This window comes from Callithrix jacchus, chromosome 15 (genome assembly GCF_049354715.1).
Source record: "Callithrix jacchus isolate 240 chromosome 15, calJac240_pri, whole genome shotgun sequence".
Lineage (NCBI taxonomy): Eukaryota > Metazoa > Chordata > Mammalia > Primates > Cebidae > Callithrix > Callithrix jacchus.
The window spans coordinates 65,659,686-65,678,560 of record NC_133516.1 but is presented as its reverse complement, the minus strand read 5'-3'; the positions used below and the strand labels follow the sequence as shown (position 1 = coordinate 65,678,560).

At 34.2% G+C, this 18,875-nt stretch overlaps 1 protein-coding gene across 23 annotated transcripts in view; it reads left to right on the top strand.

Moving 5' to 3' along the window:
* The window catches only part of LOC100391280 (coiled-coil domain-containing protein 14), a 193,947-nt gene that overhangs the window by 12,386 nt on the left and 162,686 nt on the right, over positions 1-18,875 (top strand). For all 23 annotated transcript variants that reach the window (XR_013527477.1, XR_013527474.1, XR_013527478.1 and 20 more), the window contains exons 6-9: positions 2,344-2,577; positions 2,688-2,782; positions 3,827-4,343; positions 7,237-7,378. Coding sequence is in view for 8 of the 23 variants with exons in the window: in XM_035276169.3 (XP_035132060.2) it covers positions 2,344-2,577; positions 2,688-2,782; positions 3,827-4,343; positions 7,237-7,378 (988 nt within the window). In the remaining 15 variants the exon portion in view is untranslated. The remainder of the gene's footprint in view (positions 1-2,343; positions 2,578-2,687; positions 2,783-3,826; positions 4,344-7,236; positions 7,379-18,875) is intronic.

Sequence of the window (18,875 nt, the reverse complement as noted above, 5' to 3'; positions counted from 1 at the left end):
CAGTTTTGTTTGAGCTGATCTGTTCAAATAGTGAAGGTAACTCTTACTGCTTTTGAGTTTAATCATCTCAGAAGGGACATGTTTAGAGGTTTGTTACTGACATCAGATAGCATGATTTATGAATATATTTACTTGTTTATTGTGAGAGTACAGCTAGTTGTACTAGCTGTATGTTAATAAATGTTAATGTTAATAAATGATATTTAACATTTATTGAGTTTTTACTGTGTGCTAGACATCGATTTAAGAACTTTACAAGTGTTATCTCATTTACATCTCACAATAATCTTATAGGCATTACAGTTTTTCTGATGAGGAAGAGGAGGTCAAGAGAAGTTAATTTGCCCAAGGTTACTCAGCTAATAAGTGTTAAACCTTGCATATAAGTCTAGAAAGTACATTCATAGGAATAGATCATCTCAAAAGGAAACATACCCCAAATCAAAAGGGAAACATCTGATATCATCAGCCATTTTCATAGTCAAATACTGTCTTTTTCTTTAAATTTTTTTTTCTATTTTCACTGGTTATAGTATTTAATCTGCCTTTAAATTTTCTATTTTTGCTTTTACATGGAAGTTGTATGCTTTTAGCAATGTTTTTATTTTCAATACATATATATTTGAGGGATTTTCTACTTTTAAATTTTTAATTATTTTATTTTTTTAAAAATTAAGAAATACTTTTCATAAGTAATTTTAAAGTATATAAATCTCAATAAATTTTTGCATATGTATACATCCCTATAGCCACCACCTAGATTAAGATACAGAAAATTGTTAGCACCCTACAAGGCTCCCTCCCTGTCAGTACCCTTACCATCACTTAGACCCTCAGCCTGTGTAACCACTTTCCTGACTTCTGTTTCCATTTGTGACTTTTACCTGTTTGAGGACTTCCTATAAATGCAATTGAACCCTGTGCACTCTTGTTTTGAATACTTTCACTCAGACTTTTGTCTGTTAAACATCCAGGTAGTTGTATATATCAGTACTTTGTTCTTTTTTTAATGCTCTGTAGTATTCCAGGCTGTGCATATACCAGTTTATTCTTGTCTACTATTCATGGCTATTTGGTGTTTTCAGCTTTTCACTACCGCAAATCAGGCTGCTGTGAACATTGTTGTACATGTCTTTTAGTAGCTATAAGCACTCATTTCTGTTAGGTGTATACCTGGGAGTGAAATTGTTATGTCATAGAATATATGTATGTTTAGCTTTGGTAGGTGCTACCAATAGCAGTAAATTTTCCAAATTTATTTTGTATACTGATAACCTGTGATTTACTAGAATATTCTCATTTCTGTTAATAGTGTTTTAAAAAACATTTGGGAAGGGGATCTAATTAGGGACATAGAACTTAGATTGTTCTACCAATCTACAGGTAGTGCTATGTAGAAAACTTTGTGGTTTTTTACTTATTACTTTGTTAATACCAGATTTCTACCCTGTACATAGACTAATACTGGACTCTGTAGGATAAAATAATGAAATACAGCCCTGCTTAAAGAAACTTACAGTTTAGTCAGAAAGAGAGCAGGATGAAAGATAAGCAATATAAGGCAATGTGTCAGTGGCATATGATTCATACAAGCAATATGTGCTGTGGGGTGGGGAAGAGTAGTCACTAGACTGGCATGATTGGATTGGGAAAGGCTTCATGGAAAAAGGAAACTGTCAGATGAGCCTTGGTGAGTGGATAGAATTGGATTGGAAGGAATGTTCATCATGAACAATGTTATTGACAGGTAAGAAGAGCTTGCTGGGTAACAAAATCGGCCTGGCTGAAATGAACATTTTGAGCTGGGGGTGATGGGACAATAGTTGGAAAAGTAGGTTGTGGTCAAGCTTTGGAAAACTTTAAATGCCAGGTTAAGATTTTGTTTGGTTGGTTGGTTTTGTTTTGTTTTTTTGAGGGCCCAAAGCATCAGAATTGTACAAACTATTTTCTTTCCTATTCTGTTTTCCCTTGAGAACATGAACTGACAAGGAACAAGGTGAAGGAGTTTGATTGGACTTTAGGGATAATATAACACCCTTGAAAGAAGTGTTAAAATTGAAGGAGGGATTTTACAAATGGCAAGTAGCATAAAAAATGGGAAGTCTAAAGAATTAGTATAGACGATTTTTGACTGGGGAAACTTAAATACTAATTACTGTCAGAAAGACACCTCAAGGTGATTTTCTTTAGTGAGGGTGATAGTATGTGATGAATACTGTGAAGTATGTGATGAATTATGTGATGAATTAAACTGCTTCTGAGCACCTTTTCTTCTCTTAAAATCTTACGGTAAGCGTTTTTGAAGGATCATGTTTCAAGAACTTTTTTTTTCTTCCACATTAGCATCTTCAGATAAGAAACAGATACCTAATGAAGCTCCTGCTAGAAGTGAAAGAGACACATCAGACCTAGAACAAAATTGGTCATTGCGGGATCATTATAGAATGTATTCACCTGTAATATACCAAGCCCTCTGTGAGCATGTGCAGACTCAGATGTCACTGATGAATGACTTGACTTCAAAGAACATCCCTAATGGAATTCCTGCTGTACCATGCCATGCTATGTCTCCTTCTGGTTAGTATGAATACTGTTTAAAAGTCATGAATGTAAGTGCTAATTAAATTGCTTGGTTGTTGTATAAAAAGTAGGATATGTGATTAATTTTTTCTCCCTCTTACTTATAGAATCTCAGGCAACTCCTCATTCTAGTTATGGCTTATGTACCTCCACTCCAGTCTGGTCACCTCAGCGGCCACCCTGCCCTCCAAAGGTTCATTCTGTGCGTACAGTTTGTATACTACATAAGTAACTATTTGCTTATATCAGTCATTTAGGAAGGACTGTTGAATTTATTGATTGTAACTTAATGCACTAGGATTTAAAGACCAGTTGTTTATTTTTTACTATTTTATAGTTTTACCTATTTATTAATGACAGTAATGAAGGAGAAAGAGGGGAAGAGATCAGTAGGGGAAAAAGCAAAATCAACCATACTGGCCACCCAAGTACAACTGCTGTTAACACACTGATAGAGTTCTTACCAGTTGTTTAATCCTCTGTACAGGTTTTAGTTTCTGGTTTGTATTTGTTAAGTTTGGTTTCCTTTTAAAATAAAGTTATAAGTAAACTTTATGCAGTTTTCTATACCGATTCTTTCGCTTAATACTTTATTTAAAAGATGTTTATTTATATATACCCTTTGTGAATTTTTAATAGCTTGTTACTATTGTATTTTGTGGATATATCATAGTCTGTGTAACTACTACATGGTTAGGAGTGTAATCATATATTTCAGTTTGTTATAATTAATATTATATTATTATTAATAAGCAAGTTTCTAATATTAGAAACTTACTAATATTTTTAGCTTAAAAGTAAGTTGGATTTTTCCTCAGTACAATAAAGATTCTTGGTTTTTGAAGCTTAGTTTACTCTGTAATATGGGAGCATTACAAGGCCATGACTAAAATAGACTGTTTACAAATACCACAGATGGTTTAAAAGCATCAAAAATTAGTCCACTTTGGGAAATTACATCATAAGAAAATAAGTTCAAACATACAAAAAGCTTTTGCACAAGCATATTTACAGAAATATTTCAGTGGTGAAAAACTGGCTGTTACTTAAATGTGTAACCATATAGGAGTATGGTTGTACAGACTATGGTATACCCACAAAATATAGTAGTAACTATTTATTAAATATTGACAAAGTGAATATATTAATGTTTTAATAAATATATTTTATATATTTGAGTTTGTTATAATTAATACCTATAAGTGACTGCTCATACTTCTGAAGAATTGCTTTTCTTTTTCTTTAGGAAGTTGAAACTGTTGGTGACAGTCAGTTTGCATCACAAAGTAAAACAGTTTCTGCGACCTGTACTGATGTTCTACGGAATTCATTTAACACCAGTCCTGGAGTTCCATGTAGCCTGCCCAAAACTGACATATCAGCTATTCCAACATTGTGGCAACTGTGCCTTGTTAATGGGATTCCGCCACAACAAGGAGTACATAAGGAAATAGACCTACTCAAATGTTTTCAAACGTATATTTCTCTTTTTCAATCTCATGGAAAAGAAACACATCTGGACGGTCAGACACACCGAAGCCCTACTCGATCACAACCAGCTTTCTTGGCCACTAATGAAGAAAACTGTGCCAGAGAGCAAATTAGAGAGGTCACAAGTGAAAGAAAGGATTTAAACCTACATGTGCGAGATACAAAAACAGTCAAGGATGTACAGAAGGCAAAAAATGTGAACGAGATAGCTGAAAAAGTTAGAATTATAAAATATTTGTTGGGAGAGCTTAAGGCCCTGGTAGCAGAAAAAGGTAGATGAGACTTATACTTTTCTGTAGTATGGTGTTATACTGAATACCAGTGTCACATTATTTAGCTATTATTTAAATGGAGTTTATGGTATTCCATAGAACTGTGTTTTGAACTAATAAGAAAATCAGTTCTGCTTATGGTATTCTTATTTTTTAGGTTTTGATTTTTTTACCTGTGGATTTAAAATATTAGAGAATATCAAACATTCAGTCTTTTACTTGCAAGTGTATATTTATTCTAATTGATAATAGAGCTTGAAAAGATTCCACCAAAGAGAATTTGTGCAGATAAAAATTTTAATTAGATTAGAGAACCTCTGAAGATGATTAACTGTGTGAGTAGACTGATTATTTTTCCTGTTTTAAAAAGATGCAAAGAATGCCTGCCTATCATTTTTTTAATAGCCAGCTGTTAGGTTGTTTGACAAATCTCACTTTGAGGAGTAACCCAAACCTTCTTATGCCCTTTTCAGTTTATTTTTAGAACTTTTTTTCCTGAATCAAGAAAAATATCTTTGAGCCAGATTATATTCATTTGTTTTTATTCTGTATATGTATTCTATTGTGGCTTTTGCTTGGAATGATTTATAGATTTGTCATCTTGGAAAACACAGTAATTGATTGTGGAAGCATTGATTGAATACCTAACATTTTCAGACTGACCAAAAAAAGAAAAATCTTAAAATGCTATATGAATGTAGCACCATTAAACCAAAGACATAGTGTATAAAAATTGCTGTGTTTTCAGACCTTCAACTTACTACCATTTTCACAATCAGATACATAATCATGGTGATAATAATAATAATACCATGGCTATCATTTATTGAACACTTACCATGTGCTCAGCACTGTGCTAAGTGTTTCATATGCATTATCTCATTTAATCCTCCCAGCAACCCTATGTGGTACTATTGCCACTACCATTTTACTGATGAGGAAACAGACCTGGAGAAACAGTATCTGATTTAATCCTCTCAACAACCCTGTGAAGTACTGTTTTTATCTCCATTTAACCATGATGAAACCCAGGTTTCAAGAGTTAAGTATTGAGATGTTGGCCAAAGGATGTAAACTTTCAAGTATATATGGGAGGAATAAGTTAAAGAGATCTACTATATAACATTATAACTATAGTTAGTAACAATATTGTATTCTTAAAAATTGCTGAGAGTAGATTATAAGTGTTTTTATTATAAAAATGATAAATATGTGAGGTAATACATGTGTTAATTAGCTCCATTTAACCATCCCAATGTGTATATATTTCAAAACAATATACTGTAGGTAATAAATATATAAATTTTTTTCTTTTTCAATTTAAATAGATAAATTTTTACAAAAAGATTAATTTGTTTTTAAAAAATAAGTTAAATACTTTAACCAAGGTTATATCTCCAGAAAGTGGTGGAGTCCAGGTCCCAAACTCCAAAGCCTGTGGGTGAAACTGCTCTACAAAAGATTGGTTGAAGGCCGAGCGCAGTGGCTCATGCCTGTAATCCCAGAATTTTAAGAGACCAAGCCTGGCCAACATGATGAAACTCCAACTCTACAAAAAAGCAAAAGTTAGCCGGGCATGATGGCAGGTGCCTGTAGTCCGAGCTACTTGGGAGGCTGAGGCAGGAGAATCACTTGAACCCAGGAGGCAGAGGTTGCAGTGAGCCAAGATCACCCCGCTGCACAGCCTGGGTGACAGAGTGAGACTCTGTCTCAAAAAAAAAAAAAAAAAAAAAAAAAAATTGGTAGAAGAAAACTGCTTGATAATTGGACATAGTTGTTTACTATGTGTATGTCCTTTCCATCAGGATGTTAGAATATCTGTGAAACTGAATGCATTTTTGTAACTTAGAAAATACTTTCAACCTCTTTTGGATATCAGATAATTAATAAATAATTTTAAATATTTTCAGCTCATGGTAAATATGAATGGGAATGAAGGGAAAAAGATAAAAGGCAGAAGAACGAATACCTACCTTCTATGTCTGTGTCTGTTTGCAACCTCCAAAAACATCCACTCTCCACAATTAGTAACAACCTTTTGATATCACATCAAATGAGATGTGGCTGCTTGTGTTCAATCTACTTTAGAAAATTAAATAATGAAACTGTCCTAGTAGACCCTCAGTCAATATTTTGCCAAGTTAATCCCCTAACATAAATTGTTTGCTTATGCCAGGATCAAAGGTTGTATTATAAATGTTAATGCTAAAACAAATTATAGGAAACCCTATAGCAATCAGGTATCCATTGTGGTCCTTGGTAAGTATGGACTAAGAGATTTGTGTGAGCCACATTCTTACTTGATTCTTGAACTGAAAAAAACAAAAATAAAAAACTTATAATCTTGTGATTTAAGATTAATCTTTAGTTTACTGAACATGATTTCTTTTTTTTTTGAGATGGAGTTTCGCTCTTGTTACCCAGGCTGGAGTGCAATGGCACAATCTCAGCTCACCGCAACCTCCGCCTCCTGGGTTCAGGCAATTCTCCTGCCTGAGCTTCCTGAGTAGCTGGGATTACAGGCACGCGCCACCATGCCCAGCTAATTTTTTGTATGTTTAGTAGAGACGGGGTTTCACCATGTTGACCAGGGTGGTCTCGATCTCTTGACCTTGTGATCCACCCGCCTTGGCCTCCCAAAGTGCTGGGATTACAGGCGTGAACCACCGTGCCCAGCTACTGAACTTGATTTCTTTAGAATTTTTCTGAGGAAGGAAATACCACCAGGATGAAAGAGAAAAATGGAGCCTGTATAATACATTTATAAATAATTGAGTTAAATTTATAACAAGTATGTACATATCTATAAAGATTTTCTTTTTTAGTAATACATACTGATAATCTTGTAGAAAAATATAGTATTGATTTCACTGATTTCTTTTGCCTTTTATAGAGGATTCAGAAATTCAGAGGTTGGTTACAGAAATGGAGGCTTGTATATCTATACTTCCAGCAGTAAGCGGAAACACAGATAATCAAATTGAGATAGCACTGGCCATGCAACCATTAAGAAGTGAGAATGCTCAGTTACGAAGGTAAGAATTGCCCTTTGAATATTTTTGTCTGTGTGCAAACATGCCTCCTGGCCAGAACAAAGGTGCCAAATGACATATCTAGGATTTTGTAAGGAAAATTGATTTTCTGTCTCACTGAATTTCTACTTTTTCTTCCTCATTTTTCAGAGATTTCCAGCATTCTCTAACTCTTCCTTTACTTCTGCCCACTTGTACATATTTTCTCCCACTTTTGCCTGTGTTGTCACTTGGTAGTGTGTAGGCAGGAAAATGAAGTACCTCTGTATATTTATCAGACTAGTCTAAGTTATGCTGCAGGAACAAACTTCTAAATTTCATTTGCATAGCACAGCAAGTTTATTTCTCCCTCATGCCAAGACTAACATGGGTCATTGGTGGCTCTTTCATCCTATGACTCAGGCTCTAGACTCCCTCCATTTTATGAAGCCACCGTCTCATAAAGCCACCGTTGTCCGGGAAAAAAGAGAATTTGGATTTGGTAATGGGGAAGTCTCACATGCCCCAACCCAGAAGTGACCATTTCGCTACCACTTATATTTTATAGGCTGAAACAAGGCACCTGGCCCTGCCTAATAGAAAGGTCTGGGACACTGTATTAAAAACAGACTGTTTTTCTTCTGCTCTCACACCACAACAATCGACACAGAACACTTCTATGACCAAATGTGTGGGAATTTCTCCCCACCAACAAACAAGCAATCAGTTCTGCAGCAGATACCAGTTGGGTGTCCAACTACCAGTTCAATTCCAACACTATTTACCTGGAAATGATATCAGATCCCACAGGTTGAAGGCTCAGTCCCACAAGACTAAGCTCTATTTCCAACGCCGATCACAAGCCCCGGGTTATTTTACCTGTTTGTCTGACCAAATGGCTATAAGTCGAAGTTCCCTTGATCTCCTTCCTTGGGTTCAGTTAATTTGCTAGAGCAGCTCACAGAACTCACGGAAACACTTAGTTTACCACTTTATTATAAAGGATACAGATGAAGAGATACAAAGGGCAAGGTATTGGAGAAAGAGTGTGGAGCTTCTATGACCCCTGTGGGTGCACCACCCTCTAGGAAAGCTCCACGTGTTTATCTGGAAGCTCTGCATATCCTGTTCTCTGGCCTTTTATGGAAGCTTCATTGGATAGGCATGGTTGAATCATGGACAACTGTGAAGAAATGTGATTGGACAAAAAGGGTATGATCTAATACTAATAGACAGAGTGGGGAAACCCAAGAAGTTCTGTCTGTTCAAATTCTTTTTGGACTCTGTGCAGCATTCCTTCCTCCTCAGTATGAGGCAGGACCCCTTCAGAAATGGGTTTTTGACCTATAAACAGACAAGGTAGGTCAGAGAATTTCCTTATGGCCAGTTGTAAGAAAGGTGGGAGAAGAGTATATTTTTAGTTCCTATGGCCTACCATGGGAAATAAAAAGGACCAGGTTAAAGGATGGCAAGAGAAGGTTAGAGAAAGAAATTCTGTTTTCTGAGACCTGCTTCTAAGACCTAAAGTATCTGAATATTAACAGATGACTGTCTTTCACCTTTATCACTCTGAAGCTGCTTCAGGAACCAGGAACAAAAGGCCAAATACTTAAATAAAAGGGATGTTTTTGGTTTTGACTGCTTAAGAAATAACAAGGGCTGTGGGAGTTGACACCCAGGAACTGTGAATGAAAACACATATATATGTATGTGTGTGTGTATATATGTTTGTATATATATGCTGTAACAGACATACACTATACACATTTATATACAATATGTATATATATAAATATATAAAATAATGTCACAGATAATAATTTTTCCATACTTCTATATACCCAGGAAGGAAAGGAGAACCTTAGTAAGCACTCATGTAGCCCTATCACACTTAGACATAGAAAAAAATTTATTTAAATTTTTTGATTTTTTTTTTTCTGTCATCTTAACTTGTTGGAATTACATTCTTAATTTGTTTAGGAAAGATTTAGACCAGGAATCTAATCTTGAAATATAAAAGAAATCACCCACATATTATCAATAATATCTTAACTTGGGATGTTTCGGTGATGACCATCAAGGCCAACACTCCAGTGTCTGTTTATTAATATACTTTGCAAAAACTTGGAGTACATATCAGGTGCTTCTGCAGCACTGCAGTGCGAATATGCCCTGAGTGTTATAGTTGCATAAGCTATAGACATTGTATAAGGTAGGACCTGCAAGGATCTATACAAACTTTTAAAGAAACTGGAAAGCAATTAAATAGTTGGAGCATAGCTAGAATATACACACCTGGAGCCTCTAGAGGCATGATAGCTGGTGAGATGCACTTGTTGAGGATTCTTTGTCTAGAGATCCTTATCCAGTAGCTACTATGATATAAGATGGGATTGCTGGGTTTAAAATCCAATATCATCTTCAGTCTTGACCTAAGGAATTACTGTACCAGCATTAATTTTTTAAGACCAAAAATGAGTAAATAATAAAATAATGAACAGCAAATACTGCTAACATTTATTGAATGTTTTTTATATGCCAGACTATTACCCTTTATATGTGTCATTTCTTTATATCTTCACAGCAGCTCCATGAGGTAGGTGCTATGTTACTCTTATTTATAGATGAGGAAATCAAGGCATACAGAGTTTATGTAACTTGCCTAAGTCATATATCTAAGAAGTTACAGTCAAGACTTGAACCCAGTCAATTTGATTTCAGAGTACAATGATCTTAACTTGCAGACTTCTATAATGTCTCTGTTAGGAAGTAGAGATTTAATTATACCTCACTATTTAGGTGTATTTTGTGGAACATAGAATATATTGTAAGCCATTCAAAATAAACAAGCATATTATTTAAAGGAATGACAATCAAATAATTGGTTTCTTTAATAAGCATACCAAAACTTAGTCAGACAATATTATCTATTTTAACATTGTCACCATGGAAAATATGAGTGGTTCTTATTTATTTCTGTTCCTTAGAACATTTTTAAATTGCCTTAGGAGCTAATTTGTAAGCCATTCAAGAAAATAAGATTTACTGTTTTATAAGCCACCACTTGTTTCTAGTTTTTTTTAAAGAAGGTATTGTTTGATGTCTGACCTAATTCTTCAGTTGGCACTGGAGCTGTTTGGCTGTCTGTCCTTACAGGACAAAGATTATATAGCATGCTATTGCCACTGTTGTTTACTTGACCTTCTAAAAGATGAAATAACTAAAAAATGAAGAATTTGTTATGTATAGATTTGTTCTTTTTAGCAGAAAGAGGTTTCTGGGAGTACTGTAGGAATTTTTGTGCCACTTTGGTAATCTGTTTGGAAAGAATTATCCATAATCTTCATTACAAACAAAAATTGAAATACATAGGTTTATTCTAAAGTGTTTCTCATTGTTTTCAATTAAAATTTTTTTTTTCTGTTTAGGTATTTGGAAACTACGTGTTTCTTTTTAGCCAGAAAAGTGATCTTTCAGGACTTTCTTGGAGTTTGTTGCCATCTTGTGGCTTAAAAAAATAGCTCAATGCATCGTTTCTATGACATTTTGGCATTTAGGCTAGACAGTTTTTAATGTATCTTCTGAAACAGTTAGTCAACATTTAGCTTTCCTGGCCTCTACCCACTAAATGTCTGTAGTGCCTCATTAATTTTGACCACCAGAAGACCTGGCACATTCCCAAATTTTCTGGATGGGAGTTTGGTGGGTATTACCTCCAGTTAAGAGCCATTGAGCTAGAGAGTGCCAAGATTTCATGACCACCTCCTAATTTTAGGCTCAACTATGAGACCATTATGTATCCACGCAGAACATAAAAATGAAACGGGAGAATGGAAGGAGTCAAGGATGATGTTCAGGTTCTTTGTATAATTTAACAAATGGTAACATAATTCTTCTAGATGGGAGCTGCTAGAGGAAGAATAGATTTGTTTATTGTACATTGTTAATAGTTTTTGAGTTAGACAAGATAATAGGAGAACCTGTGAGTTAAGGTTTAGACCTGCTGAGTTAGATTATCTGGAGATAAGTATGATGTAAGTCTGGTGTACAGGAACAAGTTGCAAGATAGAAATTAGACTCGGGAGTCATTCTCTGAACACGTGTTTATTGAGCTTTTTGTATAGATCTGGCACTGTTGTAGACACTGGAGACAGTGTGATTGAAAGTAAGTGATTTGTTATCAGCACATAAGTAAGTGGTATATTCACCAAGAAGGTAGAGCATTGTGAACACAGTGAAAGGTAAATTGCTGGGGAGTAACAACTTTTTAAGGAGAGAACAGAAGATTAAAATTAGTGGAGTGACATCACAAAAGTCACAGGAAGAAAACAATTTATAGGAGAGATTTTGCATAGCATTAAAATAAACTGACAACATGAACAAAGGTAGGTTGAGAATAAATATTACAAGACAAATTACTCAAAGAAGCTTCAGAAAAACTTAAAACAGTGTTCTATAGTCTCAAGGAAATTAAAGATAATAGGATCTCGTATAGGAAGAAAGAGTGAGATTGAGACAAAGTGCTCAAAGAAGAAAAAGTAAAAAGAGAAGAAAAGTGAGTTAAGTGAACTCAGAAAAATAAAAGAAAAAACATTTTAAAAATGAAAGCCCCATTAGAAACAAATATAAAATAATTAATAAACAAACAGACAAGGTCAAGGATATTGTAGTCCTCTAGAACTTAAGTATTATGAAGCCCGAAGTTTTTTGTTTTTTTTGTTTTTCTGGGTTTTAGTTTTTTTCCTCCCAAGTCTTTCCATTTTAATTTCTACTAAATTCATGGTTCAGTGTCTCCTACTGGCCTTAGCTGCTGCTTCTTCCTAAACTGTTTTTTAGATTTTTATTTATTTTTATTATGGTAAACATATATATGTATGTTTATCATATATGATAAATATATGGTATTTATCTTTTTAACCATTTGCAAGTGTACATTTCAGTGGCAATAATGTTCTGTAACCTTCACCACTTTCTGTAGGAAAACTTTTCTCATCTCTAACATGAATTCTGTTCCCATTAAACAGTAACTTTGTCTTCTCCATTTTCTTACCTCTTGGTAAGTTCTTGCGTTTTTTGTTTCTGTCTCTGAATTTGAGAAAGCTGAAATTTTGTCTCTGTAGAGTTTGCAGCTATATTTCTAGTGCTAGAGTTCTGCTTAACACTCACTCTAATAAATATTTGTTAAATTGACTGAATGCATGGTAGATAAGCTTGAGGGAATCACACAAGGCAAAATAGAAAAAGAGTGATCTCAAAATTATTGTGAAGAAGGTAATACATATGGAACAGAAACAAAATAGATACAAAGTTGGTGTTCCTGAAAAAGGAGAACAGAGCAAATGAATTAAAGACAATATTAAGAGATATATAAATAAAAGGAAAATTTTCTGATTGTACCACTTCAGTCTGGGAGACAGAGCAAAACCCTATCTCTAAGGAAAAAAAAAAGATCTATGTCAGCAGATGAATAGGACATACAAGATTTCAGAAAAATGATGCAAAACAATTGACACCAACACATATGCTTATAAAGTTACTACACCCTAAGGATGAAAAAAGTTAATTTTTGGAAACACTCAAAAGAAATAGAAAATTATGTATGAAGAGAAAAATTTTAGGCTATTTCTAGCCTTTGCACAGTGATTTTTGTTGCCAAAGGATTATAGAATATCATAGACGAAGTTCTGAGGGAAAGAAAATATGCCCCAAGAATCTCTAATGTGGTCTAGTTGTCCTTTTAGTAAAAAGGCAACGGTCATATTCTGAAGTATGCAAGAACTTAGGAAGTTTAACACCCTTGGACTCCTTTAAAAAACAAAACAAAAACTTGAATGGCAAAGTTCAGTCAACCAAAAGATGAATTCAAAAAGAAGAGTAGACAGGTGTGAACATTGAATCTATATGTAAAACTAAGACAGCTATGGAAATTATGGTTATAAATCAGAAAGTGTTAGTAATCTTAACAATATGAATTCCAAACTCTACATATTTCATATCCTATTTCCTAAATTTTAGATTATTTAGGGATAGTATTTCTTGAAGTAAAGAAATATTTGCCTAAAGTTAATCAATTTTGGTTTTGCTTGTTATTTTCTTTCCATGAAAATCATGTAATCCTAAATTCAATACACAATATTTGTAATATCGTCCTATTGTTTTCAAATTCTTCTTAGGTATTTGTTTTTTGTCTCTGTATATGCTGGAGAATGTTTGCATGTTATCCAGCAGATAATGATTATTTCTATCTAACATTGTGCTAGAGGTTCTAGCAAGTGCAGTAAGGCAAGAAGAAGAAACAAAAGCCCACCACATTAGAAAGGAAATAAGTAAAACTGTCTGGTTCACAGGTGACATGATAATCCCTGCAGAAAATCCTATGGAATCTACAGAAAAGCTACTAGAATTAATAAGAAAGCTTAGCAAGGTTGCAGGATACAAGATCAATTGTATTTTTATGTACCAGCAATGAACAATTTGAAATGAAATTTCAAATCAGTACTACTCAGAGTAGCATCAAAAAAATATGAACAATTTAGGGATAAATTTGAAAATATATAAGACCCATACACTGAAAACTACAAAATATTGCTGAGAGAAGATCAGTATAGGTGAGGAATAAACCAGCTCCATTAATATATGACTTAAGATGTCACTGCTCCCAAAATTCATATATAGATTTTTATGTAATTAAAGTAAAAACCCAAGCATGCTTTTTTAATGTTTAATAGAAGCTGATTCTAAAATTTACATGGGAATTCAAAGATCTAAAATAGCAAAGACAGTATTGAGAAAGGAGAACCAAGTTGGTACTATCCAATTTCAAAACATAAAGAAATAGTATTCTAAGACGTGTGGTGTAAGGATAGACAAATAGATAATTGAAACAGAATAAAGACTAGAAACAAATTCACGCAGAGATCACGCTTGCAAAACTGCAAAAAAAAAAATATAGAAAAATTCAATTGCCAAAGAATATTATTTTCAATAAATAGTGCTGAAAGAATGGGAGAGTCGTATTTTCAAAAAATAAACCTCAACCTTTACCTCATACGGTAAACAAAAATTTACTTGAAAAATGAATCACAGATTTTAATTTATAAACTAAAACTACAAAACATGTCAAAGGAAATATAGGAGAAAATTTTAGGGATTTTAGGTTGGGAAATATTTTTAAAATACAACACAAAAAATATAAACTAGAGAAAAATGAATAAAGTTGACTTCATCAGAATTTAAAACTTTTGTTTGACAAACAAAAAACCTGTTATTAAAAATGCTTGTTTGAGCCCATTCAAAAATGGGCAAAGGATATGAACAGACACTTTACAAAAGAAGACATACATGAGGCCAACAAACATATGAAAAATGCTCATCATCACTGGTCATTAGAGAAATGCAAATCAAAACCACATTGAGATACCATCTCACGCCAGTTAGAATGGCGATCATTAAAAAGACAACAGATGCTGGAGAGGATGTGGAGAAATAAGGACACTCTTACACTGCTGGTGGGAGTATAAATTAGTTCAACCATTGTGGAAGACAGTGTGGCGATTCCTCAAGGATCTAGAAATAGAAGTTCCATTTGACCCAGCAATTTCATTACTGGGTATATATCCAAAGGATTATAAATCGTTCTACTATAAGGACACGTGCACACAAATGTTCATTGCAGCACTGTTTACAATAGCAAAGACCTGGAAGCAACCCAAATGCTCATCGATGATGGACTGGACTTGGAAAATGTGGCACATATACACCATGGAATATTATGCAGCAATCAAAAATGATGAGTTCGTGTCCTTTGTCAGACATGGATGAATCTGGAGAACATCATTCTCAGCAAACTGACACAAGAACAGAAAATGAAATACCGCATGTTCTCACTCATAGGCGGGTGTTGAACAATGAGAACACATGGACACGGAGGGGAGCACTACACACTGGGGTCTATTGGGGGGAATAGGGGAGGGACAGCATGGGGAGAAATGCCAGATGTGGGTGAAGGGGAGGAAGGCAGCAAATCACACTGCCATGTGTGTACCTATGCAACTATCTTGCATGTTCTGCACATGTACCCCAAAACCTAAAATACAATAAAAAAAGAATATAACTTTAAAAAAAATACTTGTTTGAAGAACAAAAAAAATATCTGTTATTAAGAATAACAGGTTAAAATGTTAAAATGAAGAAGCAATGAACAGACTGAGAGGAAGTATTTGCAAAACACGTAGTTGATAAAGGACGTGTATCTAGAATGCATAAAAAATTTAAGACAGTGTAAATTTTTAAATGTCAAGTTTAAAAATGGGAAAAATATTTGAACAGACCACCAAATAAGATAAGTGGATATCAAATATGAATATCAAATAAGAACATGGAAAGATGCTTATCATCAGTAATGATTAGGAAAGTGAAAATTAAAACCATGATGAAATACCACTGCATACCCATTGGAATGGCTAAAATTCAAAATTAATGAATGTTAGGAGGTGAAGGAATGGGAACTTTCACAATTAGCTGGTGGGAATGTAAAATAATTTGGGCCCTTTGGACAATAGTTTGGCAGTTTCTTAGAAATTATACATATACCTAACGTGATCCAATGAGTCCACTCCTAAGTATTATGTAAGATAAGTCAAAGCGTATATCCACACAAAAATTTGTTGATGAGTGTTCATAGGAAACAACCCAAATGTCTATCAATAGGTGAATGGATAAACAAATAGTGGTATAGCCGTATGGTAGAATGCTACTCAACAATAAAAGGTAGGAAGTATTAATACATGCATCAGCTGGATGAATCCCAAAATTGTTATGTTGAGTAAAAGAAGCCAGGCTAAAAGAGTATATATTCCATGATTCCATTCATATATAGTTCTAGAATGTGCAAACTAATCTATAAATATTTGGGAAGAAAGGGTTATGAAAAGGGCCATGAGGAAACTTGGGGATGATGAATATCTTTTTAAAAAAAATATTTATTTTAGGTTTGGGGGTACATGTGAAGGTTTGTTACATAGGTAAACTTGTGTCACAGGAGGTTTGTTGTACATATTATTACATCACCCAGGCATTAAGCCCAGTACCCAATAGTTACCTTTTCTGCTCCTCTCCCTCCTCCTACCCTCCCCTCCCTCTTTCCACCCAGACCCCAGTGTCTGTTGTTTCCTTCTTTGTGTTCATAAGTTCTTATCATTTAGCTCCCACTTATAAGTGAGAACATGGTATTTGCTTTTATTTCTGCATTAGTTTGCTAAGGATGATAGCCTCTAGTTTCATTCATGTTCTTGAAAAATAAACATGGTCTCATTGTTTTTTGTGGCTGCTGATGAACATCTTAATTGTAATGGTGGTTTTACCACATCATATGGCAGAATATAACATGATACACTTTAAATGTATGCAGTTTATAGTATATCAGTTTTATCTCAAGCTATTTTTAAAAAATGGATGAATTGAATAAAATAAATATTTGCCTAAATAGCAGCAGTTCTTCTTTACCTTTTTAAAATCCAGTATACTTAAATTTAGTACATAATATTTTTAAATAGCATGTGTAATATCAATTTTTAAAATACGCTTTTTTCTATTTTTATCATGTATCATTTTACATAGAATAATTTTTTTTAAGCCTATCCCTGAAAGCAGGGAATGAGAGGAATGAAAGTAGCTAGTTATACAGTTAGGTTGGAGGGATTTTCTTTTTTAATATGGGAAGAGTTTTAATATGTTTCTTGGCTCAGACACATGAAGTGGTAAAGAGGAAGAAGCTGCAGATAATATACAGTAAAGGGAGTGGGTTAGGGGCAGAGTCCTTGGTGGTCTAGGAGGAGAATGGGATCTAGGGCACAGATGAGGCTACTCACCCAGACTAGTTGGAAAAAATCAGTGTTAGTACACATATGGATATGTCCTGGGACCAAAGGATGACAGTGTTTGTCCCCAAACCACGATATTTTTAGTGAAAAAAGGAAAGTTTACAATTGAGAAGAGGAGGGTAGGAATGAGAGGCTTGCGGTGAATTATTAGTTTAGATTGGTTACATTTGGGAAGAGAAGAATCTGAACAGGGACACAGAAAAAGATTATCAAGGAAAGCTTCTGTTGTAAAGGGGAAACCTTGGAAGAAAATCAGAATTTTATTAAAACAAAAACGAGTTCATATTATACTGTTGTTCTGCAGCTTGCTGCTTTCACTTCATAATGTGTCTTGGAAATCTTTTCCTTTCAGTACAAATGGACCTCTTGCTCATTTTAATATCTGTGTGTTAGTATTTCATCTATGAATGTACCATAATTTATGTAACATTTTAATTGTTTCCAACTTTTTACTATTAAATAATTGCTGTTGTGAACAACCTTGTATATATTTACAAGGTGGGAGATGAGATGCTTTTGCTCATGTAAAACTGTTTCTGTTGCTAGATAACGTAGAAGTAGAATAATTTTGTCAGAGATTATGAGCATTTTACATTTCGTTAGACATTTTCAAATTGCCATCCAGAATGGTTATACTGATATACTCACATAAATTGAGATAATTCATTTCCCTGTACTATCATTAGAAAGTGTTATTTTCGTTTATTTTTGTCAATCCTATGGCCAAAAAATATCTCCTTTGAAATTTGCAATTCTTCATGTTAGTGAAGATGAGCGTTTTTACTATATGCTTACAGTCCATTTCTATTTCTTTCTTTCTTTTTTTTTTTTTTTTTTTTTTGCCCTTGTGTTTATTGATCTTATGGTCCTTTAACCAAAACTTTTGATGACTTGAGTAAATAATGAATTTTATTTGCTCCTGGATGGGAAGAAATTACTTAGGGTTTCTTAAAGAACAGTCTTTTTGTTTCTCTATCTGCTAAGAAATCAAGTTAGAAAATCCAGTTAATGATCTAGTTAACTAAAACCACTCATTAGAGTGTAATTGCTTTTTGGAGGAAAAAAGGAAGGTCTTGTTGAAAAGAGCTGTGTGGGTGTGTCTTTGGTTCCAGATTAAGTTTACAGAGAAGTCAAATCTACTTTTCTCTCCAGTATGTAATCTTGCTTCACAATCCTGTCAAAACAGATTTATGGACGGGAGACTATTAACAAGCTGCACTGCTACTAAAATGATATAAGAAGGGTGAGAGGAAGTTAGCAATTATTGAACCCCTTCTGCATACTAGGAGTATTGATGGTGGAATGTGATACCTCACAGCAGCCTTGGGAGGTTGGAAGTGCAAGTTTTCCACCCATAACAGAATCAGAAGTTTAGTAACTTGCCCAAGATTCCGTAACAGAAAATGTCAGAACTGAAATTTCATCCCAGAAATCTTTGACTCCCACCCAAACTCATGATGTTTCTGTTATCGCCATTCTATTTCTTATGTGAACTGCTCATTCTTATCCTTTGACACTTTTTACTTGACTGCCTTTTTTACTTATTTGTAGGAGTTATGTTTTTAGTTCTTTATGCTTTGTAGGAGTTCAATATGCTTGCTCGATGTTGAGTTTCACTTAGAAATGCCTCCCCCCCTTCA